Raw genomic sequence first — 22,475 nt, forward strand, 5'->3', positions numbered from 1 at the left:
AGGCTAAATGTATGCCATGGGACCCATACCGTTAATATAGCTAGCAAAATTTGAATTTGCATAACTCTTCCAGTAGGCCTCAGCATATTATTAAATCACTTATTTTCAGTTGGTGTAGAAGATTACCACTTCTCCAGCATTCCAGTAATAGTGTGAAGGACTTAGCATCAAAGAACTGATCAGAGCATTGAAAACCACCTGTCTAGCACTTGTGCTGCTATGACAGCTTTGTTGCTAAATACAGTTTTGAATTGTAAAGAGGCTACCAGCAAAACACACTGGGTAGATTTGGCATTCTATAAGATGTGTCAGTACAGCAACCCAAGCAGGCACCTTAAATCTAGTCTAACTTTAACAGCCTGTTTCCCACTATATGATCAAGACTCATCAGCTGTCTGTTCTATTAAAAATTTAGTTCAATGTCGTATACTTGTTGAAGCAAAAAAACCTAAAACTGTTGAGGATGTTTTGGTGGAGAAAGAGGTGTCTATTGATGGCAGTGTATGATGGGCTTATCTCTTCTTTGAAGCAACATCAGGCAACTTCTGTAATCAAGCAAAGGGTGACTTTCCTCCTAAAGTGCTAAAAGCAAAGTTTGAACTACTGAGGCTCATTAACCACAAAATGTCATTAAACAATCTAAAGATATGCAGCACAGCCATGATAGGGTACAGTTGGCCCTCCATATCCACAGATTCAACTATACACAGCTTGAAAATATTCCAAAAATATATACATTCCAAAAAGCAAAGCTTGGTTTTGCTATTTTATATAAGGGACATCATTTTAATATGTTATTGTATATAATGGTGCTTGAGCATCCACAGATGTTGGGATCTACAGGGGGTTCTGAAACCAAACCACAATAGATACCAAGAGGCCACTGTAATTTTGGTCATAGTAGCATACTGTGAGAATGGCTCATGCTCTAAAACAGCTGTTCTGCCCTGTAGTTACAATAAGCGATTTGAAGGGTCCTTGGAGTTAGAGAATGGGCTATACGTTGGCAGAGACCAGTGCTGCTGGTGGGACTGGGGACATCCAAAGGCAGAAAATATATCTTCTCCAAAGGGAATTCTGAGCTCACATCAGTCAGGTGTAAGGGAAGCAGGAATGGTTCTTTTCTTCCTTCTTTTTTTCATTTCCCCACTTGTTTTAAATTCTTAAGTGTTTTAACAGTATACTTACTATTATTACATTTTAACAGTGATAACCTTTTGTATGTTTTTATCTGTATTCTTTTTTAATCTGTAGTAGTTGTAGTTTTATAAGCTGCCAGTGCTGAGGGGAAAGTGGGTTATAAATAAAATGGGGAAAATTAATTTAATTCTCCTGTTAAATAAAATTACTAGATCAATAGGTTACATGTTTTTTTATAGTATTGTATCTTCATCCTTTTTCAGCAATGCTGTTATCATATCCTTCCCTTTCAGATATCTCTACTACAAACTGTAATATAATCATGATGAATGCCATATTTATTGCTGCTTTTTTACAGGCAGGAATGGTCTTGAGATGTGGATACTTCTGGCTCGGTTTATTGCTGGTGCCTACAGCATGCCTTGTTAAAGATGTGGCATGGAGAGCGTAAGTTTGAAGAACTGAACATTGTGCCTCTTGTAACAACTTATATTCACTTTTTGAAAGAACAAAACACTCAGGAAGTGAAAGCAAAAACAGGTACTAGCATTAAATTACTATAGATGTGTATTAGCAAAAGGTAAGAAGGGAGGGAGGCAGGATTCTAAGTAGAAGGAGAGCACTAGAGGGAGAGATATATTGGGAGGGAGATTGGAAGGGAAAAGAAAGAGGGAGAACTGGAGCAATTCCAAATGTGGATGGTAGACAACTACTGGGCAGCAGCAGTAGTGATGAGTGACACTGGTGGAAGCTGTAACTAACACTGTGTGGAGGGAGACAAAGGTAGACTCCTCGTGGCAGCCTCTCACCAAGAAATCCAAAACAGAACAAGAGACAGGGACAGAACAAACAGGGAGCTAAAAAGACAGAACAGAGTACAAGCACAAAAATGTGTAGCAAAAGGCACAACAGATCTCAAAAAGGCAGGAAGACACACAGCATACACTTTCAGAAATGAAAAAACGTTCTGAAGCTGTGATACATCATAGGTACATAGAATGTGAGAAGCATGAACCAAGAGAAGCTAGACATAGGCGGGATACAAACCGCCATATAGTACGTATTCTATAGTACTAGGGTTAGGAAGGGGCGGTGCTTCCGCACCCCCCTAACCCTAGTACGTATAGAATACGTACAAGATGGCGGCGCCCTTTCCACATGGGCGCCGCCATCTTTACGTACTGGACACATAGCATCCAGACGTGTCGCGGCGCTAATGACGTCACGAATGCGCCCTTGGCACTTCGCGACGTCATCAGTGCGCCGCGGAAAGAAGCTCCGAAATGGAGCTTCTTTTTTGCTCCGTGCGGGAGCCGCGTGGTTTGGCAGCTGCAGCTCCCGCGCGGAGCAAATGGCGCCGGCGGGAGACCGTCGCAAAGCGGCGGTCTGTATCCCGCCATAGTTTTTTTTAAAAGGGGGGGGTGGATAGGAATGAATAAACATAGCAATACTAAGAGTGAGTGAGCTAAAACAGACAGGAGCAGGAAATTTTGAGCCAGACAACTACACAGTGTTTTACTCAGGAAATAAAAAAAGGAGATAGAACAGAGTAGCACTAATAGTGAGGAAAGACATAGCAAAATCGGTCAAAGGATATAACATGAAGACCAACTGAATAATATCAATAAGACTTCAGGGAAACCCAACAAACATCGCCATAATCCAAATATATGCACCAATGCCAGAGGGCAGTGAGAAGAAATCAAGAATTTCTATGACGAAGTGCAGGAAGAAGTAGACAACATGTCAAAACAGGACTACTTGCCAGAGTAGGAAGCAGAACAGAATCAAAGATAGTAGGGAGATTTGGAACTGGCACAAGAAATGAAACAGGAGAGCTACTGAAAGAGTTTTGTGAGGCCAGCAATCTATTCTTTGCAAATGCCTTCTTTATACAGCCAAAGAGGAGACTATATATATATGGACATTACCAAATGATCAACACAAAAACCAAATAGAGTGCATAATAGCTAACAGAAGATGGAGAAGCTCCATTGCTGTGGCAAAAATGAGACCAGGGCAGACTGCAGCACAGACCACGAACCACTAATATCCAAAATAAGAATAAAGCTGAAGAAGAGCACCAAATCAATCACCATGCCAAAATATCACCTGAAGAACATCCCAACAGAGTTTTTAAAAAGTGTGAGAAATAGATTTGCCCTTTTAAGAGTAGTGGACCAAGAACCAGAAAAACTATGAACAGAAGTTCAAAGATGTAGTCAGAGAGGAATGCAGAAAGATGATAGCAGTGACCAAAAATAAAGAGAAGAAACAACAAATGTCACATGAAATGCCACATGCAGTAAACGAAAGACAAGAAGCAAAAATAAGGAATGAAAATAAATAAATAAATAAATAGTATACGAAAACAGGGAAGAAATAAGAACCATAAATGCAACTATACAAAGATTAGTGCACAGAGATAAAGAAAATTACTACAACCAATGCAACAGAATAGAATCCGACAACAAAAAAAGGAAGAACAAGAGTCCTCTTCCTCAAGATCCAGGAATTCAAAGAGAAATTTAAACCAAAGGTGGGGATGCTCTACCATCAGAAGAGGACCTTAAAACACAATCACAATGATTTTTTTTTAAAAAAAAATGATGGAAGCATTTCACAGAAGAGTTATATATAAAAGGTGAAGTGATGAATCACAAATGGGAAGAAGAAACTTATGAAGGTGCACTCCAACTTTTGGAAAGTGAAGTGATAGCAGCACTCAAAGCAATTGACAAGTAACCAGGAACAGATGATATACCAATAGAACTGCTACAATCCACAGCCACAAAACAACCTCCATTCTAAGTAAAATATGTCAACAAATATGGATAACAAAACAGTAGCCCACAGATTGGAAGCAATCAGTGTACGTTCCTATCCACAAAAATTGAGACAAAAAGATTTGCAATAATTACAGAACTACCACACTGATCCCTCCCACAAGCAAGATAATGTTATCACCCTAGATAACAACAATATCAAAATAGTCAAAGAATTCCCATACCTTGGATCAAACATTGATCAGAGTGGAGACTGCAGTCTAGAAATCAGAAGAAGACTAGGGTTGGAAAGAACAGCTATGAAAGTACTAGAAAAGATGCTAAAGCACAAAGAAATAACAAGGACTACTAAAGTTAGGATTGTCAAAATCATTGTCTTTCCCATCACCATGTACTATGAGAGCTGGAGTGGACAGCAAATGAAGCAGATAGAAAGAAAATCAATTTATTTGAGATGTGGATGGCCAAAAAGACAAACAAATGAGTCCTAGAACAGGTCAAGCCCAATCTGGAAGCCAGAATTACTAAATTGAGGTTGCTGCAATTTGGACACACCATGAGAAAGAAAGACTCAGTAGAAATGGCAGTGATGCTAGAAAAAGAGGAAGGCAGCAGAAGGAGAAAGACCACAAGGCAGATGGCTAGATTCAATCAAGGAGACCACTTTTTATTTAGGCAAAGCTTTGATTATTAACATGTTGCTGCAGATGGTACTTTCAATAAGATGTGTTGTCTCTGTGTTTCATTATGTTTTAAATGTATTTTTAAAAATGTTTTAACTTGCATTTTTTCACAATTATAGTTTATTTTTTAATTTTTATACTTTTTTAAAGTTGTACCTAATAAATAGGATTTATTTATATGCCGCCCAGTCACTGGGAACAGAGGCGGCTTACAACAGAGGGAGTACAAGGCAGTAACAATAAACATGAATTAAAAAACAAATGTAACATGGCAATGCGTTAAACAATAATAAAATAGTGATTAACAATAGCAGTAAATAACAAACAATACATAGTAATTATAGCAACAATAAAATTAGCAAAGCTAATTTGTTAACTTTTTAATTTAACTTTTTTAAATTATACTTTTTTAATTTATAACTTTTTAAAAGTAATTATACTTTTTTTAAGTTGTATTTTGTTTCAAATGTTTGTAAAACGCCTTGACTCCCTGTGTTGGAAGAAAGGCAGGATATAAATTAAATAAATAAAGATATAATATGATAGCATTACCCTCTCCTTAAAAATTCCTCCACCAGTTAAATTTTAATTCAGTCCCCAAATTTCTAGAATTGTGGAAAGTGAGACAATGAAAATCATTTCTACCTAGAACTTTTATATTTGCTGTGTTCACATCCATCTGGGAACTTTGCCTATGCTTTTGCTAAACTGGATTTCTAAATGCTAAACAGAAGTTTTAAGTTACTAAAATGTTAGAAATTTGGGGACTGAAGGAAAATTTCAGTTGGGACACAGAATTCATTTTTTGCATAACAGTATCTTCATTCCCCCTCCCCTTGTAGCTACACCCCTGATCCCTTGTAAATATTACTCACTACACTTAATAAGGCACCAACATTACTCATCATTATGTTAGTTCAGAGAAAGACATGCTGTTGTGCTTGTATTGCTCTCAAAAATAACATGTTGCATAAAGTTATTGCTTGTATAGCACATAGTTTCTCAGCTCTGCTCCAAAGAAAGGGCAATTGTCAACCCACAGATTTTAACTAGTTCCAGAATTTTCTATTATTTAATGTTAAAGGCGGGTTACAGACCGCCATTTAGTACGTATGCTATACGTACTAGGGTTAGGAAGGGGCGGTGCTTCCGCACCCCCCTAACCCTAGTACGTAGAGAATACGTACAAGATGGCGGCGCCCTGTTCATACGGGCGCCGCCATCTTTACGTATCAGACGCTGTGCGTCCGAACGTGTCGCGGTGCTAATGACGTCGCAAATGCGCCCCTGGCGCCTCGCGACGTCATTAGGGCACCGCAAGAAGAAGCTCCATTTTGGAGCTTCTTTTTTGCTCCATAACGGAGCCGCGCGGTTTGGCTGCGACGGCTCCCTTACAGAGCAAACGGCGGTGGCGGCAGACCGCCTCAAAGCGGCGGTCTATAACCCGCCAAAGATTGAGCGTAAATCTGGAGAGGGGAGAAAAGGAATGGAGATGTGATGTACAAGTTTGATATCTCTACTAAAAGTAATATTATAAAACTGCACTCCTATATATGCTTACTCTATAGCCCCCATCAATTTCATTAGTCTTTACTTCCAACTAACATATATAGAATGGAGCCACACAATTTTTTTTAAAGATCCAAACTTTTAACTACTGCCTACTCTAATAAAGATCATCTCTCTTTAAGCAGAAGAGTTCAAGGTCAATATTTTTATCTATTCAGTCAAATTAAGCTGGATGTGAATGCAAAGCGAATAGAAAATATTACTAAGGAAATAGGCCAAAGCTTGAAGCAGGTTTTATCTATCAGGAAGACAAAATTTGAAAGTTTAAGTTCTTAAAAAGGAAGCTGAGTTTAATAAGTAGCCAAAGAAGTTTCAGTGACTTAAAACTAATTAAGTTTGGTTTGGGGTTTTTGTTTTTTATTTCTATGTGATTTCATATTCTTCAGAGTATTTATATCTCAGAATGGCTCTGCAAATTCTTGCAAATTTATATCTGTAATCATCCAGTTTCACAATCTGTATTTTCAAGAACAGAGGAACTTCCTTCCTAGCCAGAACAGTTTGGACTGCTACGTTTTAAAAATAACTAATTTTGTTACTTTTAAAACTCTGCTCGTTTTCCTGATCTGGGTTATACATGTTTTGTGCCATGTTGTTACTTTTTAAAGACTTTTATTGATATTCTAAATTGATATGATGAATTCCAATCACCTGAAAATGCACCCTCAGTAGCATTTTAAAATAATGACTGAGCATTACTTATTACAGCAAAAGTACTACACAGCTCATTATATTACTGTTTAAACCCAAAGTAGCACAAAGTCAGATGTTGATGATGGCTACATCACAGGCCACACCTGTCTAAAATTTCAGGCAGGATTCATTCCCAATGTGTTGCCATTAACTGCCATCAAGTCAACTTTGACTTAGGGTGATCCAGTAAATGAGAGACTTCCAAGTCACCCTATCCTCAACAGCCCTGCTCAGGTCTTGCAGACTCAGGGCCATGGCTTCCTTGACTGGAATTTGTTCTTCTTTTCCTACTGCCTTCTACTTTGACAAGCATTATTGTCTTTTCTAGTGAGTCATGTCTTCTCATCATTATGCCAAAGTATAATAGTCTGAGTTTAGTCATCTTGGCTTCTTGGCAGATTTTAGGCTTGATTTGCTCTAGGGCCCATTAACTTGTCTTTTTAGCAGTCCACAGTATCCATAGAACCCTTCTCTAGCTCCACATTTCAAATGAGTTGATTTTTTCCCCCTATCAGCTTTCTTTACTGTCCAGCTTTCATAACCATATATAGAAATTGGAGATATGATGGCATGGACAATCCTAACTTTACTGTTGAATTATATATCTTAATACTTGAAGAACTTTTCAAGTTCCTTCACAGCTCCCCTTCCAAGCCCTATGGGGTTTTAAAAAATTTCTTGACTGCAGTTGCCATTCTGATTAATGACTGAGCCAAGGTATGGAAAACCTGATTTTCTTCTGAAATTCATTTGTACACTCCATTATCAAATGTATGCTTGCAATATGATCCTTAGTGCCTTTTCCTTTTCTGAACCCAGCTTGGGCAATTTGTATTTCTTGCTCTATATGTGGGCAAAATCTCTGTAGCAGAATTTTGAGTATCACTTTGTTTGCATGGGAAATTAATGTATTGGTCCTCTGGTTACTACAATCCCTTGTTTCCTCTATCTTGGGGATTGACGATTTCCATTCAGTGGACCATTGTTTTGTTTTCAATATTTGTTGACAGATTTTAGTGAGAATTAGAGTTGATTCTGTCTCTGTAGCTTGAAGAAGCTACAATGATTTATTTCTCCCAAGTGCTCTGCACCTTGAATGCATCTTCCATTCTTTCATCTCTTTGTTGTATTGCATAGAGCAATAAAATGTACTTGGTTTTAACTACAGTTAATTTAAAACAAGCTAACATTCAGTCATGGATTCTGAAGCAGGCTTGTTTAAAATAACCATGATTTCATTTAACACAGTTAAGCTGTGATGAAAATGGAAACTCCTTCTCACAGCCATGTAAAAGAAGTAAAGAGAGCAAGCACACAGGCCCAAAATTCATATATGCTCATTCTTATTGTTGTTTTTCATGTTCCTAAATGACTTTTTAGCAAGGTGTGTAAATGTAACATTTACAGTCCTCCTTCATGTTGTTATCAAATTGATATCAATACAATGTTTAAAACACAGCCTCGAGGATGCCCCAGCGTAGGAAATTTCTTTGCCACATAAGGAAATCTGGTACTCTGCATGGAAGAGCTCCAAAGCACATAGACAGGATAGATAAACTGATAAATCTGCATGGTCCCTGCACTGATAGGAGTGATGGTGGACAATAGACCTGGTACTTACACAGGAATAAAAATATAAGTACATTTCCTTCTGGGAGTGATAATCCTTTTGTCCAAGGACATTTGATTCCCCAGCCATTCTCAACTTCATTGCTCAGGTCTCCCTCCTGGATATCTTTTCACGTCATGAAATCTGCCCTCAGATATGTTTTGCCCTATAAAAGTATCTTCCAAAGCACTCCCAATTCGGTCTTATTTGAGATTCAGACAGATGCTTTGTCCGTCTCTTGCTTGACTCCTTGACCTAAGCTAGCCACTGTACTGAGCCATTTTCCATTTCACTACTTTCCCCCAATTAGAGCTACCCCTATAAGTTGCTATCTGCTACCACCTTTATATTGTTAGTTCTTGAGTGTGTGCATGAGTAAATGCCTTGTGTGATTATTGATTTCTCTTGATTACAAATAAAATTGCACTGAATCTGCACTTAGGAGTCCTGTTTCTTAGAAATATTATACACAAGCTTGATCCCTACTTTAGTTGCCCTAGCCCCCTTGGTTGCTGTCATTTGAGTTAATAAAATTCCTCTGTTTGAATATTAAGTGTGAGTGCTCTCTCAGAACCCTTGCATTTTGGGTAACATCTTCATACCTGAAACACAAAAACAGTTGCAAAAGAGTGCAAATTCATGCTTAGATATGAGATCTGAAAATATCTATATTCTTTTGATGACCCCAGTAAACTAACATCTAATGTGTAATATTGAATGAAAATATATGATCTCTTTATTAAATATGTTGGTTACAGGTTTTTTAAAAATATATATAACTGGACACATGCAAATCGAAGTTACTAAATCACAGTTTACTTGAGATTATCTTTTAAGCAACATAAAAAGAAACTGCACAGAGGAGAAAGATGGCAGAGCTGTAGCTAGGTGAACTAGTGCATTGTGCCCTAAGGGCCTGCCAGTCACTCTGGAGATGCAAATACTTTCACATATAAATTGTCCTAAAGCTTTTATTGTACATTCTGTGTTCACTGTACATTGAAACCAAGGCTTCTGGGTACAGGGGAAGGGATAGTTGGCTGGCTCACTGAAAGTGACATGTTATGGAAGAAGAGGAAACCATTTGTAGAAGGTAATGGTTTAATACCAGAATAGGTCATAGTCATCAAAGAGTGCCTCATCAGATTTTCTATGTGCTGGAGAGCATTGTTTAAAGGATGTAATGGGCTTCTATGAATATATGATAAATTCCTTCTCCCTTAGTTGAATGACCAGCTGTTGAGCAGAGCCATGGTAGCAGCACCAGGCCCTGATGGTGCAGCCCATCTATAGTGGTTTTTCCCCAAAAAAATGTCTAAATGCAGAAAGGGTGCTAAGTTAAAGCAGACTATTTTGCTGTCTCTACTGTCAAAGACAGACTCCTGTAGTTGTTTCTATACTGCTGCATTCTTTTGATTTATCCAAATCTTCCTAGGATCACAGCTAGCCCAACTGCACATATAAAGTTGGGGTGAGTGGGGTGCGTAAATTCTTCTTTTGCTGCTACTAAGAACTTCAGATAAAATCAAATCCATAGCTGGGGCCAAATATCCTCTGCAGCCTTGCAAAAAATAATAATAAATCAATCCTGGAGTAACCCACAGTGCATTGGGCCAGCTCTGCTGAAGCACCATCTTTTCTGTCTCCTCTGCATGGAAAAATTGAGTCTTTTACAACCAATCAAAGCTGATGTGTTGGTTTCTTTGTTTTGTGTCTTTTTCTCCTGTGATACAGGGCCAAGCACACCTACCATAAAACTTTGCTGGAGCAGGTTCAAGAGTTGGAAGCTAAGTCCAAAGAGCTGAGAAAATCTATGCTGCGTGATAGTAATGGAAAGAGGTGGGGGCAATTCCATCTTAACTGGAAGCATGCCAAATTAATATTCCTTCTCCCCCATCATTATTCTTTCTCCATGCATTGCTACCTGATGGAATCCTCCAGACTCCTCAGCAGCCTGACCCATCCATCTGCTTTATTGTTTTTTTTAAAGCTTCCATCTTTCACTGCTCCATCATCATATGTTGCTATAAAAGACCAGATCTAAAACTCTATATAGTGCTTCTTATATGATGCTGTGTAATGTTTCAGTAGGACCAGGGGTAGGCAAGCTTTTTGAGCCAGGGGGCGGGTTGCTGTCCCTCAGACAACTGGGGGGCCGAAGTCAAAAAATAAATAAATAAACATTTTTTTAAATTAAATAAATAAATAAACTGGGACAAATGTAGGACAAAAATTTCAAATGGAGGACACTTTTTAAAAAGTGGAGGACACGCAAAAAAAATTGCTGATTTTTTTAAAAAATGTTAATATAAATGCATGTTTCGGAGGCTTCTATAGACAATTGCCCCCCTTGCCCGCTTCCTCCTGATAGGCCAAAGGCCCCATGCCCTCACGCGAGAGGCCAAAGGCTCCAGCGGCAATCGGCAGCAGGACCGGGCTGGGGCCGGTCCCAAGGCCTTGCCGGGCCGCATCCGGCCCACGGGCCGCAGGTTGCCTACCCCTGCAGTAGGACAGTGCTGCCACTCCTAAGTGATTTTACCCGGTTTCCCCCAAGTGTTAGTTTTCTTGATCTCATTGATTTTGCATCCCAAACAAAGCTTAGGAATTATTTAAAATTTTGTTTAATACAGGGAGAGGCAGGATACAAATAATAATAATAATAATAATAATAATAATTATTATTATTATTATTATTATTATTTACTTTTGCTCCTCATTCATTCCACGGTGAAATTAAAGATCATTATTTTTAATAATTAAATGCCAGTATCATTTTTATTTTTAGCAACAAATACACAACTCGTGTTGTTTTAATTTATTAGTTTATAATTATGCTAATTTGGAAGTATATGGGCATTTGGGGCCATTTTAAGACATTTTAAATGAATTTTGATGTAATAATTTTGTGATTCTTATTAATAATTAAGGTAAAACATTATTTTTATAGAGATTTTAAACCTGAACAAATTAATTTTCTTATACAATTTAATGTTAACATGCTAGTGCTAACATTTCCTACCCTTTCTTCAAACCAAACAATATCAAGTAGATATAAGTTATGCTTTTAACTTTTGTATACAGTATTTTATGTGAGTTTATATTGTTCTAGATTATTTTAATTGTTTTGAATTTTACTGAGATTTTTTAATGTTTTATCTGGGAGCTGCCTTGGGTCCCTCCTGGGAGAAAGGCAATATACAAAACAAACAAACAAACAAATAATAAACTATAAGGATACTAAAATGGAAAGCAGGAGGTAATGGATCCTTTGGGCAATTTCTGCCAATGTAACAGTCAGTTGCTCAGCATATGTACTTTGAATGATGTCACACAAGGAGATATTTGTATCTCATGGTGCAGCATTGACATTCCCAGTGCTCAAGAGCAGTCAGCAAGTTTCCAGGCATGGCTCCATTCTCCCAGCCATCAGTTGGGCTTCAGGCCCAATTGTTCCATTTGCTCTCATGCCCCCTGTAAAGGAGAAGCCTTACTATGGGGATAGAGGCTGTTCCTTCTCCAACAGAGGTTAGATAGACATTGAGATGGCATTGGACTGGATAGACCTTGAGATTCCTTCCTATGCATTTCTGTGATTCCTGTAGATTTATACCCATGAATTTCTCAGTGCAAATTTGCAAACCCAAATTGTATTTGTGTTATGACTCAGGCTCATACCCGTTGGTCAGAGGCCGAGGGCATTCCTGGCAACAGTGAGCTGTAGTCATCAGAATGCTAGGACTAAGTTTCAAAAAAGCCAGATTATAACCCCTGCTTACCCATGAAACTCACTGTGTGATTATTTTAGTTTATGTTTCTGGGAGCTATAGTCCAAAAACAACTTTTCCAGGCTCCGACAACCAGCAAACAGCATCCTAGTTTCCCCATGCAGCTTGTTGGTCTTTCAGCTTTAAGCTGCATAATAACAGAGCTCTCAAACTTGACAACAACTTTGAATGCTTCTCCATTGTCACTAGACCATATGGAACCTACTGCTATTATTACATTCTTCATTGTATAGGAGTGTATGTGCTGTGGAGGGACTTTTGTGTGATGTGAAAGACACTAAATTGGAGAATTCCAGCGATGTTTTTTTCTCTCCACACCCAACTAAACGGTTTCATCTAGCCCTTTTTAGAATGCAATTGTGCTTCAGCAAATGGAAATGCTCCACAAGTTCAAAAAGGTTTTATAACTAACAGTTGTGTTCCTCAAACAATATGGCACTGTGTGACCTGCCAAAGAACTTCACAATAATGAAGCAGGATTTGAACAAACCTTCTAAACTACTAACCTGAGTGGAATGGAACTTCAGAGACAGATTCCATTCTGCTAGGGCAGGGTCAACCTTTGAGTCTTTTACATCTATTCTGAAGTAAGCTAATTGCCATATTGTAGCTGAGCTGAAGTAAATGGAAGGCTAAATCTGCAACTCTATTTCCTTAAATAGTACCTCCAGTAAAACCATGAGGCAGTAAACCATCTAGTAAAGCATGTGGCAATGTTGATGCTAATAACAGTAAAATTCCATGAACTTTGGGGTTGTATTTTTGTCTGTTTGTATGGTGTCACTCAGTTTCCTAGATCTCTAATGCCATATTGGCTTGCATAACTAATATGTTCTAAAATTCAAGGCACTGTATAAATCCTTCTCCTCTTTTTCCTTTCACAAATGCTTGGTAGTGTTACTGATTGTATAGCTTTCCAACTGTTGGTAACTGATATATTTGCACAGTAAAAATCACATTACAGGTTTTTATAAATAATAATAATAATAATTAATAAAACTTTTATTTCTACCTTGCTTTTTGTAAAAACAATCAAAGCAGCTTACATTTTATTGGTTCCTTCCTTTTTACTACAGCATGAAACATATATTAGTGTACTGTACTTTCAACATAGCACATTTTGTATTCATAGCACATCCAGAAGCAGGATTCCCTATCTGTGAACTAGAATTTGGAGATTTTACATTGAAGTAGAATGAATGTTAAAGGCATGCTGTACCCATCCATAACTGAGGCTTCATAGAATGGTGATCTGGGATGCAGAACATCATCACACCATTCCTTAGTTGTGGAGTGCTTCAGCATGGCATTGTGTTAGTTTGTTTGGAGGATAACTTTCCAAGCTCTGCAACAAAAAAAAACCAATTTTTCTGTGTAGTTCCAATCCCCAGTCCAGCTCCTAGTTCTGTGCACATGGACCCCTTTATAAAAAGCTGAAAGCCTTCTGATCAGCTGTCAAGGAGTGGGGCAGGGGGCTAGATTCAGCCCCGCTCCCCCCCCCCACCCCCAATTCAAAGGATCTCTGCTATTTAAAAGCAATTCTGCTTACATCTCCAGCTGTTCCATCTGCACTTGTTTGGAACAGAGCCTTTGTTTATAAAGCCATCTTGATCATTGTCACCTGGAAAGTGCTGTGTGTATATATTTCTTTCTGTGTGTGTAACACGGGTGTGTGTAACTTGACTCAGTGTGTATGATACCCTTTCTCCAGCCATGTTTACTTCCTGTTTTGACATTCTGCAAATGTAACAGCCATGCTGTGACTCATTCCTAGATGGGCATGTTTTCATAGCAGTTTATTTCATTACGTTCTCTTTCCAAGCGCTTTCATCCATGCTCCTTTTCTTCATTGGCTTCCATCATTCCCTAAATGCTTGAAAGCAGAAAATGTCTGGAATCCCTGCCAGCCCTTTGGCCCTTGTACCTTCCTTAAAGAATTCTCTGCCTCCCTTCCTCCACCCGCATTTGTTTTTTCTCCTTCCTAATTGCACCCATGTTTTCTGGGTGGTCCATCTGCAAACTAGATAATGGTGGAGTGTCTCGGCCTTCCTGAGGTTGATGTGTCATACTTATGCAGAGGCCTCTCGAGTGCCTTCTTAGAAATGCTCTGTCTTTTATCGCCTTGTTTGTGTCTCAGCTCTTTCACACCTGCTGCAAAACATGTGTTTGTCTTTTGGGAAGTGAAGGGTTGAAGAAAACAATGCACTGTACAATCTGCCTGATTTGGGTGCTAGTAAAAACATATTGTGATATGTGCTGTTTTGATACTTCTGAATCACCTCTTTCTTGCTGACAGTCTGTACTGATAACCATGTTGTCTCTGTGTAGCATGAACCAGGAAGGATATGTGTAATCTAAGGGGACTATTTCTGCATTGCTTTAAAAAGGAGGGCACTAGCGGGCAATAGTTGGCAAAATACTTGCATGTACTAATTTATATGCATATAAATTATAAAGGGCAGGCAGGGATTTATATGTAATACAAATTCATAAATAGGCAGAATCCTGTTGGCTGGCATAACTATGCTGGAGTAACTGCACATGGCACAGCAGCAAGGGTAAAATGGCTGCAGGTGTTGTGACAATAGCAGAAGACATCTTTGCCATGACAGGAAGCTGTCATGCCAGCTCCTGAGCTGCTTTTTCTCCTGACCAGTGACAGCTTTGTCTGCTGTCCGCTTCCTACTGCTACACACCGTTCTAAAATAAAGGTCAGAAACTGTTGGGGATTAGGAGACATTCCCCTCCCCCAAAGGGATTTTGGAGGTCTGCATCCCCCAGATTGCATACATGGAGACACACACACACAGAGCACAAAAAAATCATTTTTCCTACAATTTTACCCTAATGTCCCTTAGGAGGCTGGGCCGTTTTAACAATATTATTATTATTATTATTATTATTATTATTATTAAACTTTATTTCTAAAGCGCTGTAATTATACACAGCGCTGTACAAAGTCGGTAAAATTAAAGAGAATATAAAAGCCTGCCCAAGGCATACATTCTAAAATAATAACAATTAAAAGAGGAATAGATAAAATTACCATATAGAAAAGAAAAAACAAATTAAAAACATCAAATATCAAACAAATCACATCACATCAAATCTTGTCAGACAGCCAGATGACAATCACAAATTCCCTGAGAACGCTTCCCTAAACAATACGGTTTTCAGCTCAGCCTTAAATTTTTGGCTCTCTGGGCCATTTTAACCTCAGAAGAAGCCTCCCACACACACACACACACACACACACACTCCCTGCAATAGGTGGCCAACTTCCAACAGTTGGCAAAAATAATGTCTTGTAGCTCAGTGGCTTTGGTTACTTTCCTGAGACAAGCTTACATTGGTTTCTTTCTTGTGCATATTTTTAGAGTTGTTTTTGTACAGTGTCCAGACTTGTGCACATACACCTTCCTCTGTGGCATGTAGTATCTGGATCAGGGGCCCTGTACCTGGACATCTTCATGTATAGGTTTCAGCTATGTAGATCTTCTTTCTAGTTTCACATGTTTAGGGTCTACTTGCAATAGATTCTAATTCTTAAGACGTATATACAGTGCTGAAAGCCCCATGGGATTGATAATCTCCTCTGCACACATATTTCTTCCACAGCATGCAGATTAAATGGTAGAGCTTTGCTAAAGCTATGAAACTCTAGGCTTAGAGTTTATCACATGAGGGGAAATTGGGACTTTAAACAGTGATTAACCTGAGAAAATTTAATTGACATTAAAACGTGATTAAAATGAGATTAACCAAGAGCCATTATCCTGTGAATAACCAGGCAATAACCATATAGCAAAAAGTCATTCACAGGAAAATCCTGTTGTTTCATGCCTGGTTATTCACAGGTTAATGGCACTTTAATCACATTTCACCTCGGTGTCATGTGAAAACCATTAGCACAATTGTGCGATAATAACAGGTCATTCATGGGATAATATCATTTTGAACATGAAGGGTCTGGCTGTGTTCCCACAGCTAGATGCAAACAGATGACATCATCTGTGGAGACCTCTTGAGGACCCTGATGGATCTTGGCAAAAGATGGTAGACATCTGATTCCCCCCCCCCCCACACACACACACACCCACACACACACTTCACTAGTCATTGGATATTGGAAGGGGGCTCTTGAACTGACACAGTGAATCCTGAGAGTGGTAACAAGGGAGTCATAACAGACTTCCACATGCAGAACTCCTGCACTATGCATGAGTGCCTTGCTTTAAAGAGAAATAGCATCCTTATGCCACTGCCAATGCTACAACAAATGTTGCTTGGGAGGACAGGGACCCCAAAAATAAGAGAAGAGAATCATACAGTTCATTTGTTGTATGCTGCCTGTCCTTCCTGTAAACAGACTAACATTGGAGCTGTGTGTGAACTGTCTATCAAAACAGCCATGATTAGCCTCATGGTAATGTTTCTCCCTTCTACAATAGGAAGATATTTGGGTAAAATATCAACATGTATATTTGTACATTTGAATCTGCTCAAAGTTTGTTTGCTTCTTGTAACAAATTATTTTTACGTTCACAGCCCAAAAGTTCTCCTTTTTTAACTGGCTCTTTTTATTTTAATTGTGCACAAATAACCTGATCTTTCTTCTTTCACAGTTTAAAACTCAAGAGCCTCACTTTCTCTGGCCAGCCAACAGCAACACTGTAGCAGGGTTTCTTTTTCATCTAAGTGCTTCTCATTGTATGACCAACCTTGCAAAAACTATTGTATTTATCTTCTTTTCAGTTTTTACTTGGTCCTGAATACAGATGCCTATCTACTCAGTGAGCTGGAAGGTCAACACCTCCTTTTCACATGTAACATTATCCTACAGGGAAACCTTGTAGTCACACAGAAGTGCTAGCTTTGGAGAAAGTTCCTTTTTGGGACTACCAGAATCCTTTTGACTGCATGGCCCAATGGCAGGTTCAAGAAAGGAACTTTACAAAGATCTGGTAAATGCTCTGGAAGACTCCTTCTTTCAGGTAGTCCCAGGAAAACTATGGGCCGATACAGACAGGCCAAAATAAAGCTGCTTCGGGTCATTTTGGAGGTACACTGTTTAAATGATGCGTGTGTTCTAAGAATCCGTAAGCCGCGCCAAAGCCACACTCCAATCCTTAGGACTGGAGTATGGCTTTGGCGTGGCTTCCGGACTCTTAGGACACAGGCATCATTTAAATAGCATACCTCCAAAGTGACCCAAAGCAGCTTTATTTTGGCCTGTCTGTATGAGGCCTAAGAGAAGGGACATGAGACACATCTGAATCACATCTTTACCTCAATACTGTGGCCCAGTGGAATGAAACCTTTTCATTCAGAGAGGGGGAAGGAAAGGAATGCTCAAATTATTAGAATGTAAAGAGATCTTGTAGTACCTTTGAGACTAACTGAAAGAAATAAGTTGGCAGCATGAACTTTCATAGACTTAAGTCTACTTCCTCAGATGCATTTGGAATGCATCTCAGAATGCATCTGAGGAGGTAGATTTAAGTCTATGAAAGCTCATGCTACCAACTTATTTCTTTCAGTTAGTCTCAAAGGTGCTACAAGGTCCCTTTACATACTGATTTTACAGACTGAGATGGCTATATCTTCAAATTATTAGTGTTATTTACACTGAACACATTCGCCTTGAAAAGCATCCCTTTTTCTTTGTGAGAGAACAGTGGTGGAAGTCCTGGAAATGCTCAGTCCAGAGATGTGAAAATCTCATGTCTCAATTGTGTTGCATTTTTCAGTTGTTGTTGCACAGTTATGATGTTCTTTTTCCTTCCACAAGTGTTACAGAATGTGTGTACAATTTTATTATTTAAAAAGCAGTACATTTTAATGTGCGTGTTAAATACATACTTTATCCCATTGTTTAATATGTGCATATGCATATTTTTCAACTGAATGCATTTTAGCCATTCACATTTTTCATCTGTCCATTTGCTTTTATGCATTGTTATTTCTCTAAAACACTCTGAAAGCCTCAGAAATGTGTGACTTGCACTCCCAACTCTTCAGAGGAGGGGAATGAATTGCAAGTTGTTCAGTTTCTACATCCTTTATTTTCCTTAAACATTTATTAGAGCTTTGTTGTCAGTGATAGTATAGATGTTTTCCCATCAGCTAAAATAAAACCACTTATCCAACTAAGGCTACAAGCCTATACATTGTTACTTGAGAGTAAGCCCAATTGAAAACAGTAAAACATATTTCTTGAATCCGAACTGTTAATTGGCATAAGGAATCAAAGACGTTCATTACTTAGTTTAATTTTGAGAGCTGTCACTTTACCAAAAAATGTAAATCAAGATCCAGCCCATTATCACATATGTTAGCAAATGAAAACCATTTTATGATTATTATTATGTTTTTGGAAAAGAACCAGAGGGGGCTGCAAGGCTTGTGACAAAGTTAAAGTAGGCCATGTGTTGGCCTGTATTTCACAGTGAAAATGTGCTTATTTCACAGAACAATTTGCATATTTAATGGGGGAAATTGCTTATTTCATGGCACAACATTAATAAATACAGAACAGCCTGATAGCATTTTTTAAATGTTGCCAGCCACATGAGAACCTTTCCCTCTCGTCTCCAGTGCTAAATATCTTTATCCCTTTTCCAGCAGGTCCCTAGCTGATGCTTCTGGCCATTAGTTTCCTCAATGCTAAATGCATTTTACTTGGAAGCGAGCCCTACTAAAATGAAGAAGAGATAAGAAATTAGAAGCATGTTCTAAAAAAGCAGCAGTGATTTTGCTCATTTCAGTGGGGGCTTGACTAAAGGAAACCACAGTAATCTCTGGCCTGTTACAGACAGCCAAAATAAAACTGCTTCGAGTCACAGTGGAGGTATGGTGTTTCAATGATGCATGTGTCCTAAGAGTCCAGAAGTTGCACCAAAGCCACGCTCCAGCCCTAAGGACTGGAGCGTGGCTTTGGTGTGGCTTCTGGACTCTTAGGACGCATGCATCATTGAAACACCATACTTCCACTGTGACTCGAAGCAACTTTATTTTGGCTGTCTGTAACAGGCCCCAGTTTCTTAAAAAATCACCATCAGTAGCATTGCTAGAGCTAATGTCCATACTAGCTGGGGGATTCTGCAAGCTCTAGCAACTCTTGAGTCTTGCTCACAAATCATGTCAAAGCACAGATTCTAAGTTGCAACCCTCGTTAAGGGAGAAAACTCTGTCTGTGTACATATGCATGCCATTTCCCAGGGTCTCCCAGCTATATAAGCAAGACACCTGCATCCCTTCCACTTTAACCTCCCCTTCTGTCTGTGCTCTGCTTTTGCCATCAGCCAATTAGGGAACTCTGGAGGACATTCTGGGTCAAGCTGCAGCAAGTGCCTGGAATCCTCATTAACACTAATTAGTGCTTGGTAGGTTAATTGGTGGTGAAGCTCATCTTTTTTTAATTATTTCGACTAGTGAGCCAGTGGGACCCTGTGGTCAGCTTTGAATTATTCTGTTTGTTTTGATGCTCTTCATCTGAATGTGTAAAGACAGATGTTTCTTGCCCAGGCTTAGGGACTGCATGGTTTTCGAGAAAAGGAGGAGAAGAAGGGCTACAAGACAAAGAACCTTTTTACATCTGTTAATTGGGGGCTTAGTGGATGCCCTGAACAATTATTCCCACCCCACCCAACCCCACGTCTTCTTATGAAATGGGTAAATACATTATTCCAGGTATAAAACAGGAAACCTTCTTATTAGCAACTAGAAATTAACATCTTGATTTTTCTCCATTTGGGAACCCATGAAACAATAATATTAGCCAGGGATATTAAGAGGGTGTTTTGGAAACTAGTGGCAAAATAACTGGTGCTACAGCTGCAGGTCAAAAGTTGCTGTTGATTTTCAGAAACCTTTTCATACATTAAAAAAAGGAGCAGAAGAAAGAGAAGAAAAATCCTCCCACCCACATTTTCCTTTTAATGTCTTCTGGCACTGCTGGTTTCTCCTATATGCCTTGTAAAAATTATCCAACCCATGATATTCACTCTCTGTATGTACTTCCAGTTAGAAGCTCGTTCCGGATTTCAGCTGCCATTTCAATAATGTGACATTGCTGCAACTTCATTGGGTTGCCTGTAGGCAAATTTCACAGGAAGCCAAAGCAGAGTGATCGTGGTGATACAGTGTCACTTCTGGAATGTCATTATGTTGCCTTAAGATGTCATATCTTGAATTTATCAGTAATAATTGTCCACGGCTGTTCTATCCCTTACACTGCATCTATTGTTATCCACACTGAGTAAAAGGAGATTGCTCTGCTGGCATAGTGGGATGTTGCATAATCTGCAAATTCACAGATTGCTTTGGTAGTACCATATTCCTGCATATAGTTCTTGTAGCCGCTTGCCTTGTACAGGTAGTATACAGGCCAATTCTTTTGGAATGCATTTTTTGTTTCACGGGGGTGTGGGGGGGGGCAGCTACAGTTAGTATAATATCCTGAGCAGGAATCAGTGTATTTGTGTTGGCTTATCTTCTGAAAGCCAAATGCCAAGGTTTGGGGCACTGCAATGGTCCTGGCATGCGTTGCTAGGAATACTTTTGTATTGTGTTTACTGTTCTTTTCAGAAGAAAAGAAAATCATATAGTTTAGCCACTTAGTGAACTTAAGAACAGAAGAAAAGCTGTGCTGGATCAGACCAAAGACTATCTAGTTCAACAATCTCTTCCCACAGTGGCTCACAAGATACCTATGAAAACCCAACAAACAGGATATGAGTACAATAGCACCCTCTCCACTAGCAGAAAATAGCAAAGACTTGAAAAGATTACTGAAAAAACTCAAGGAAGAAAGTAAGTGCGAAAGCACTTGGTACACCTTGTCAATCCCCCATCTAAGTATTGACCAGGCCTGCTTCTGCTTAATTTCCAATATCAGATGGGATCTAGTGCCTTCAGGGTTTGTTTGTGTACATGTGTCTATCTATGTTGCCTGTCAACATATGGCAAGCCCAAGAATTTCATAGGATTTTCTTAGATGAAGAATGATGGTTGTTCCAGTTCCTTCCTCTGAAATACAGAGCGCTTGGCTATCTCCCATCCAGGTACTAATCACAGCTGGCCCTGCTTAGCTTCCAAGACCAGTCAGGATCTGGTGCCTTTTGAGTATTTAAGCCACCCTTCAGGGTTTATCTCCATTAATTCGACTTACTCCCTCTTAAAGCCCTCAAGTGAGTGGCCTGCATCTTGAAGTAGTAAATTTCATAGTTTGACTAAATGATTTGTGAAGACATTTTTTCTTTTGTCTACATTGTTCATTATGGGTTTCCTAGCATATATATTTCATTGGTTGATCCCAGATTCAGGTAATGTGAGAGAAGAAAATGTCTTTTTCTCTGTCCCATGCCTTATTTCACTAGCTTCTACCCTATATTTTCTTACTCTGTTCCTTTAAATAACATAGGCCTAGCAAGGAATTTCAATTTTCCCATATAAGCAAGTTACCTCAGCTGCCTGATCATTTTGATTCCCCTTTTCCAACTGTGCAGTGCTCTTTTTGATTTTATGTAGTTCAGGAATACCAGCGTCCGGAAGGTTTGCAGAATTAGACCAGGCTGTATGTAGTTTTTCTCTGAAAGTGGCATTTGATTTGCATGCATGATGTAAGCCTCAGAAAACTGACTGGACCTGGTGCCTCGACCCACAGATATCAGATCATAGAATCATGGCATTGTGGAGTTGGAAAAAACCACAAGGGCCATCCAGTCCAACCCCCTGCCATGCAGGAACTCACAATCAAAGCATTCCCGACAGATGGCCATCCAGCCTCAGCTTAAAGACTTCCAAGGAGGGAGACTCCACCACATTCCAAGGGAGTGTGCTCCACTGTTGAACAGCCCTTACTGTCAGGAAGTTCCTCCTAATGTTGATGTGGAATCTCTTTTTCTGTAGCTTGCATCCATTGTTCCGGTCCTAGTCTCTAGAGCAGCAGAAAACATGCTTGTTCCCTCCTCAATATGACATCCCTTCAAGTATTTAAACAGGGCTATCATATCGCCTCTTAACCTTACATTGAGAAACTGGAGCATGTCCAAAGGAGGGTGACTAAAGTGGTGAAGAGTCTGGAAACCATGCCCTATGGGGAATGACTTGGGGATTTTGGGATGTTTAGCCTGGAGAAAAGAAGGTTAAGAGATGATATGATAGACCTGTTTAAATATTTGAAGGGATGTTATGTTGAGGAGGGAGC

The 22,475-nt window shown here is 39.2% G+C and overlaps 1 protein-coding gene across 2 annotated transcripts in view; it reads left to right on the forward strand.

Moving 5' to 3' along the window:
* LOC149319923 (phospholipid-transporting ATPase IB-like) overlaps positions 1-22,475 on the forward strand; it is a 498,345-nt gene that overhangs the window by 459,369 nt on the left and 16,501 nt on the right. Inside the window, exons 34-35 of one of the 2 annotated variants that reach the window (XM_089512598.1) lie at positions 1,499-1,587; positions 10,215-10,319. In XM_089512598.1, the coding sequence (XP_089368724.1) occupies positions 1,499-1,587; positions 10,215-10,319 (194 nt within the window). The remainder of the gene's footprint in view (positions 1-1,498; positions 1,588-10,214; positions 10,320-22,475) is intronic. The other variant, XM_089512599.1, reaches the window with a different exon arrangement.

Source organism: Sceloporus occidentalis, unplaced genomic scaffold, assembly GCF_023333645.1.
Source record: "Sceloporus occidentalis isolate IW3139 unplaced genomic scaffold, rSceOcc1.0.p SCAF_2, whole genome shotgun sequence".
NCBI lineage: Eukaryota > Metazoa > Chordata > Lepidosauria > Squamata > Phrynosomatidae > Sceloporus > Sceloporus occidentalis.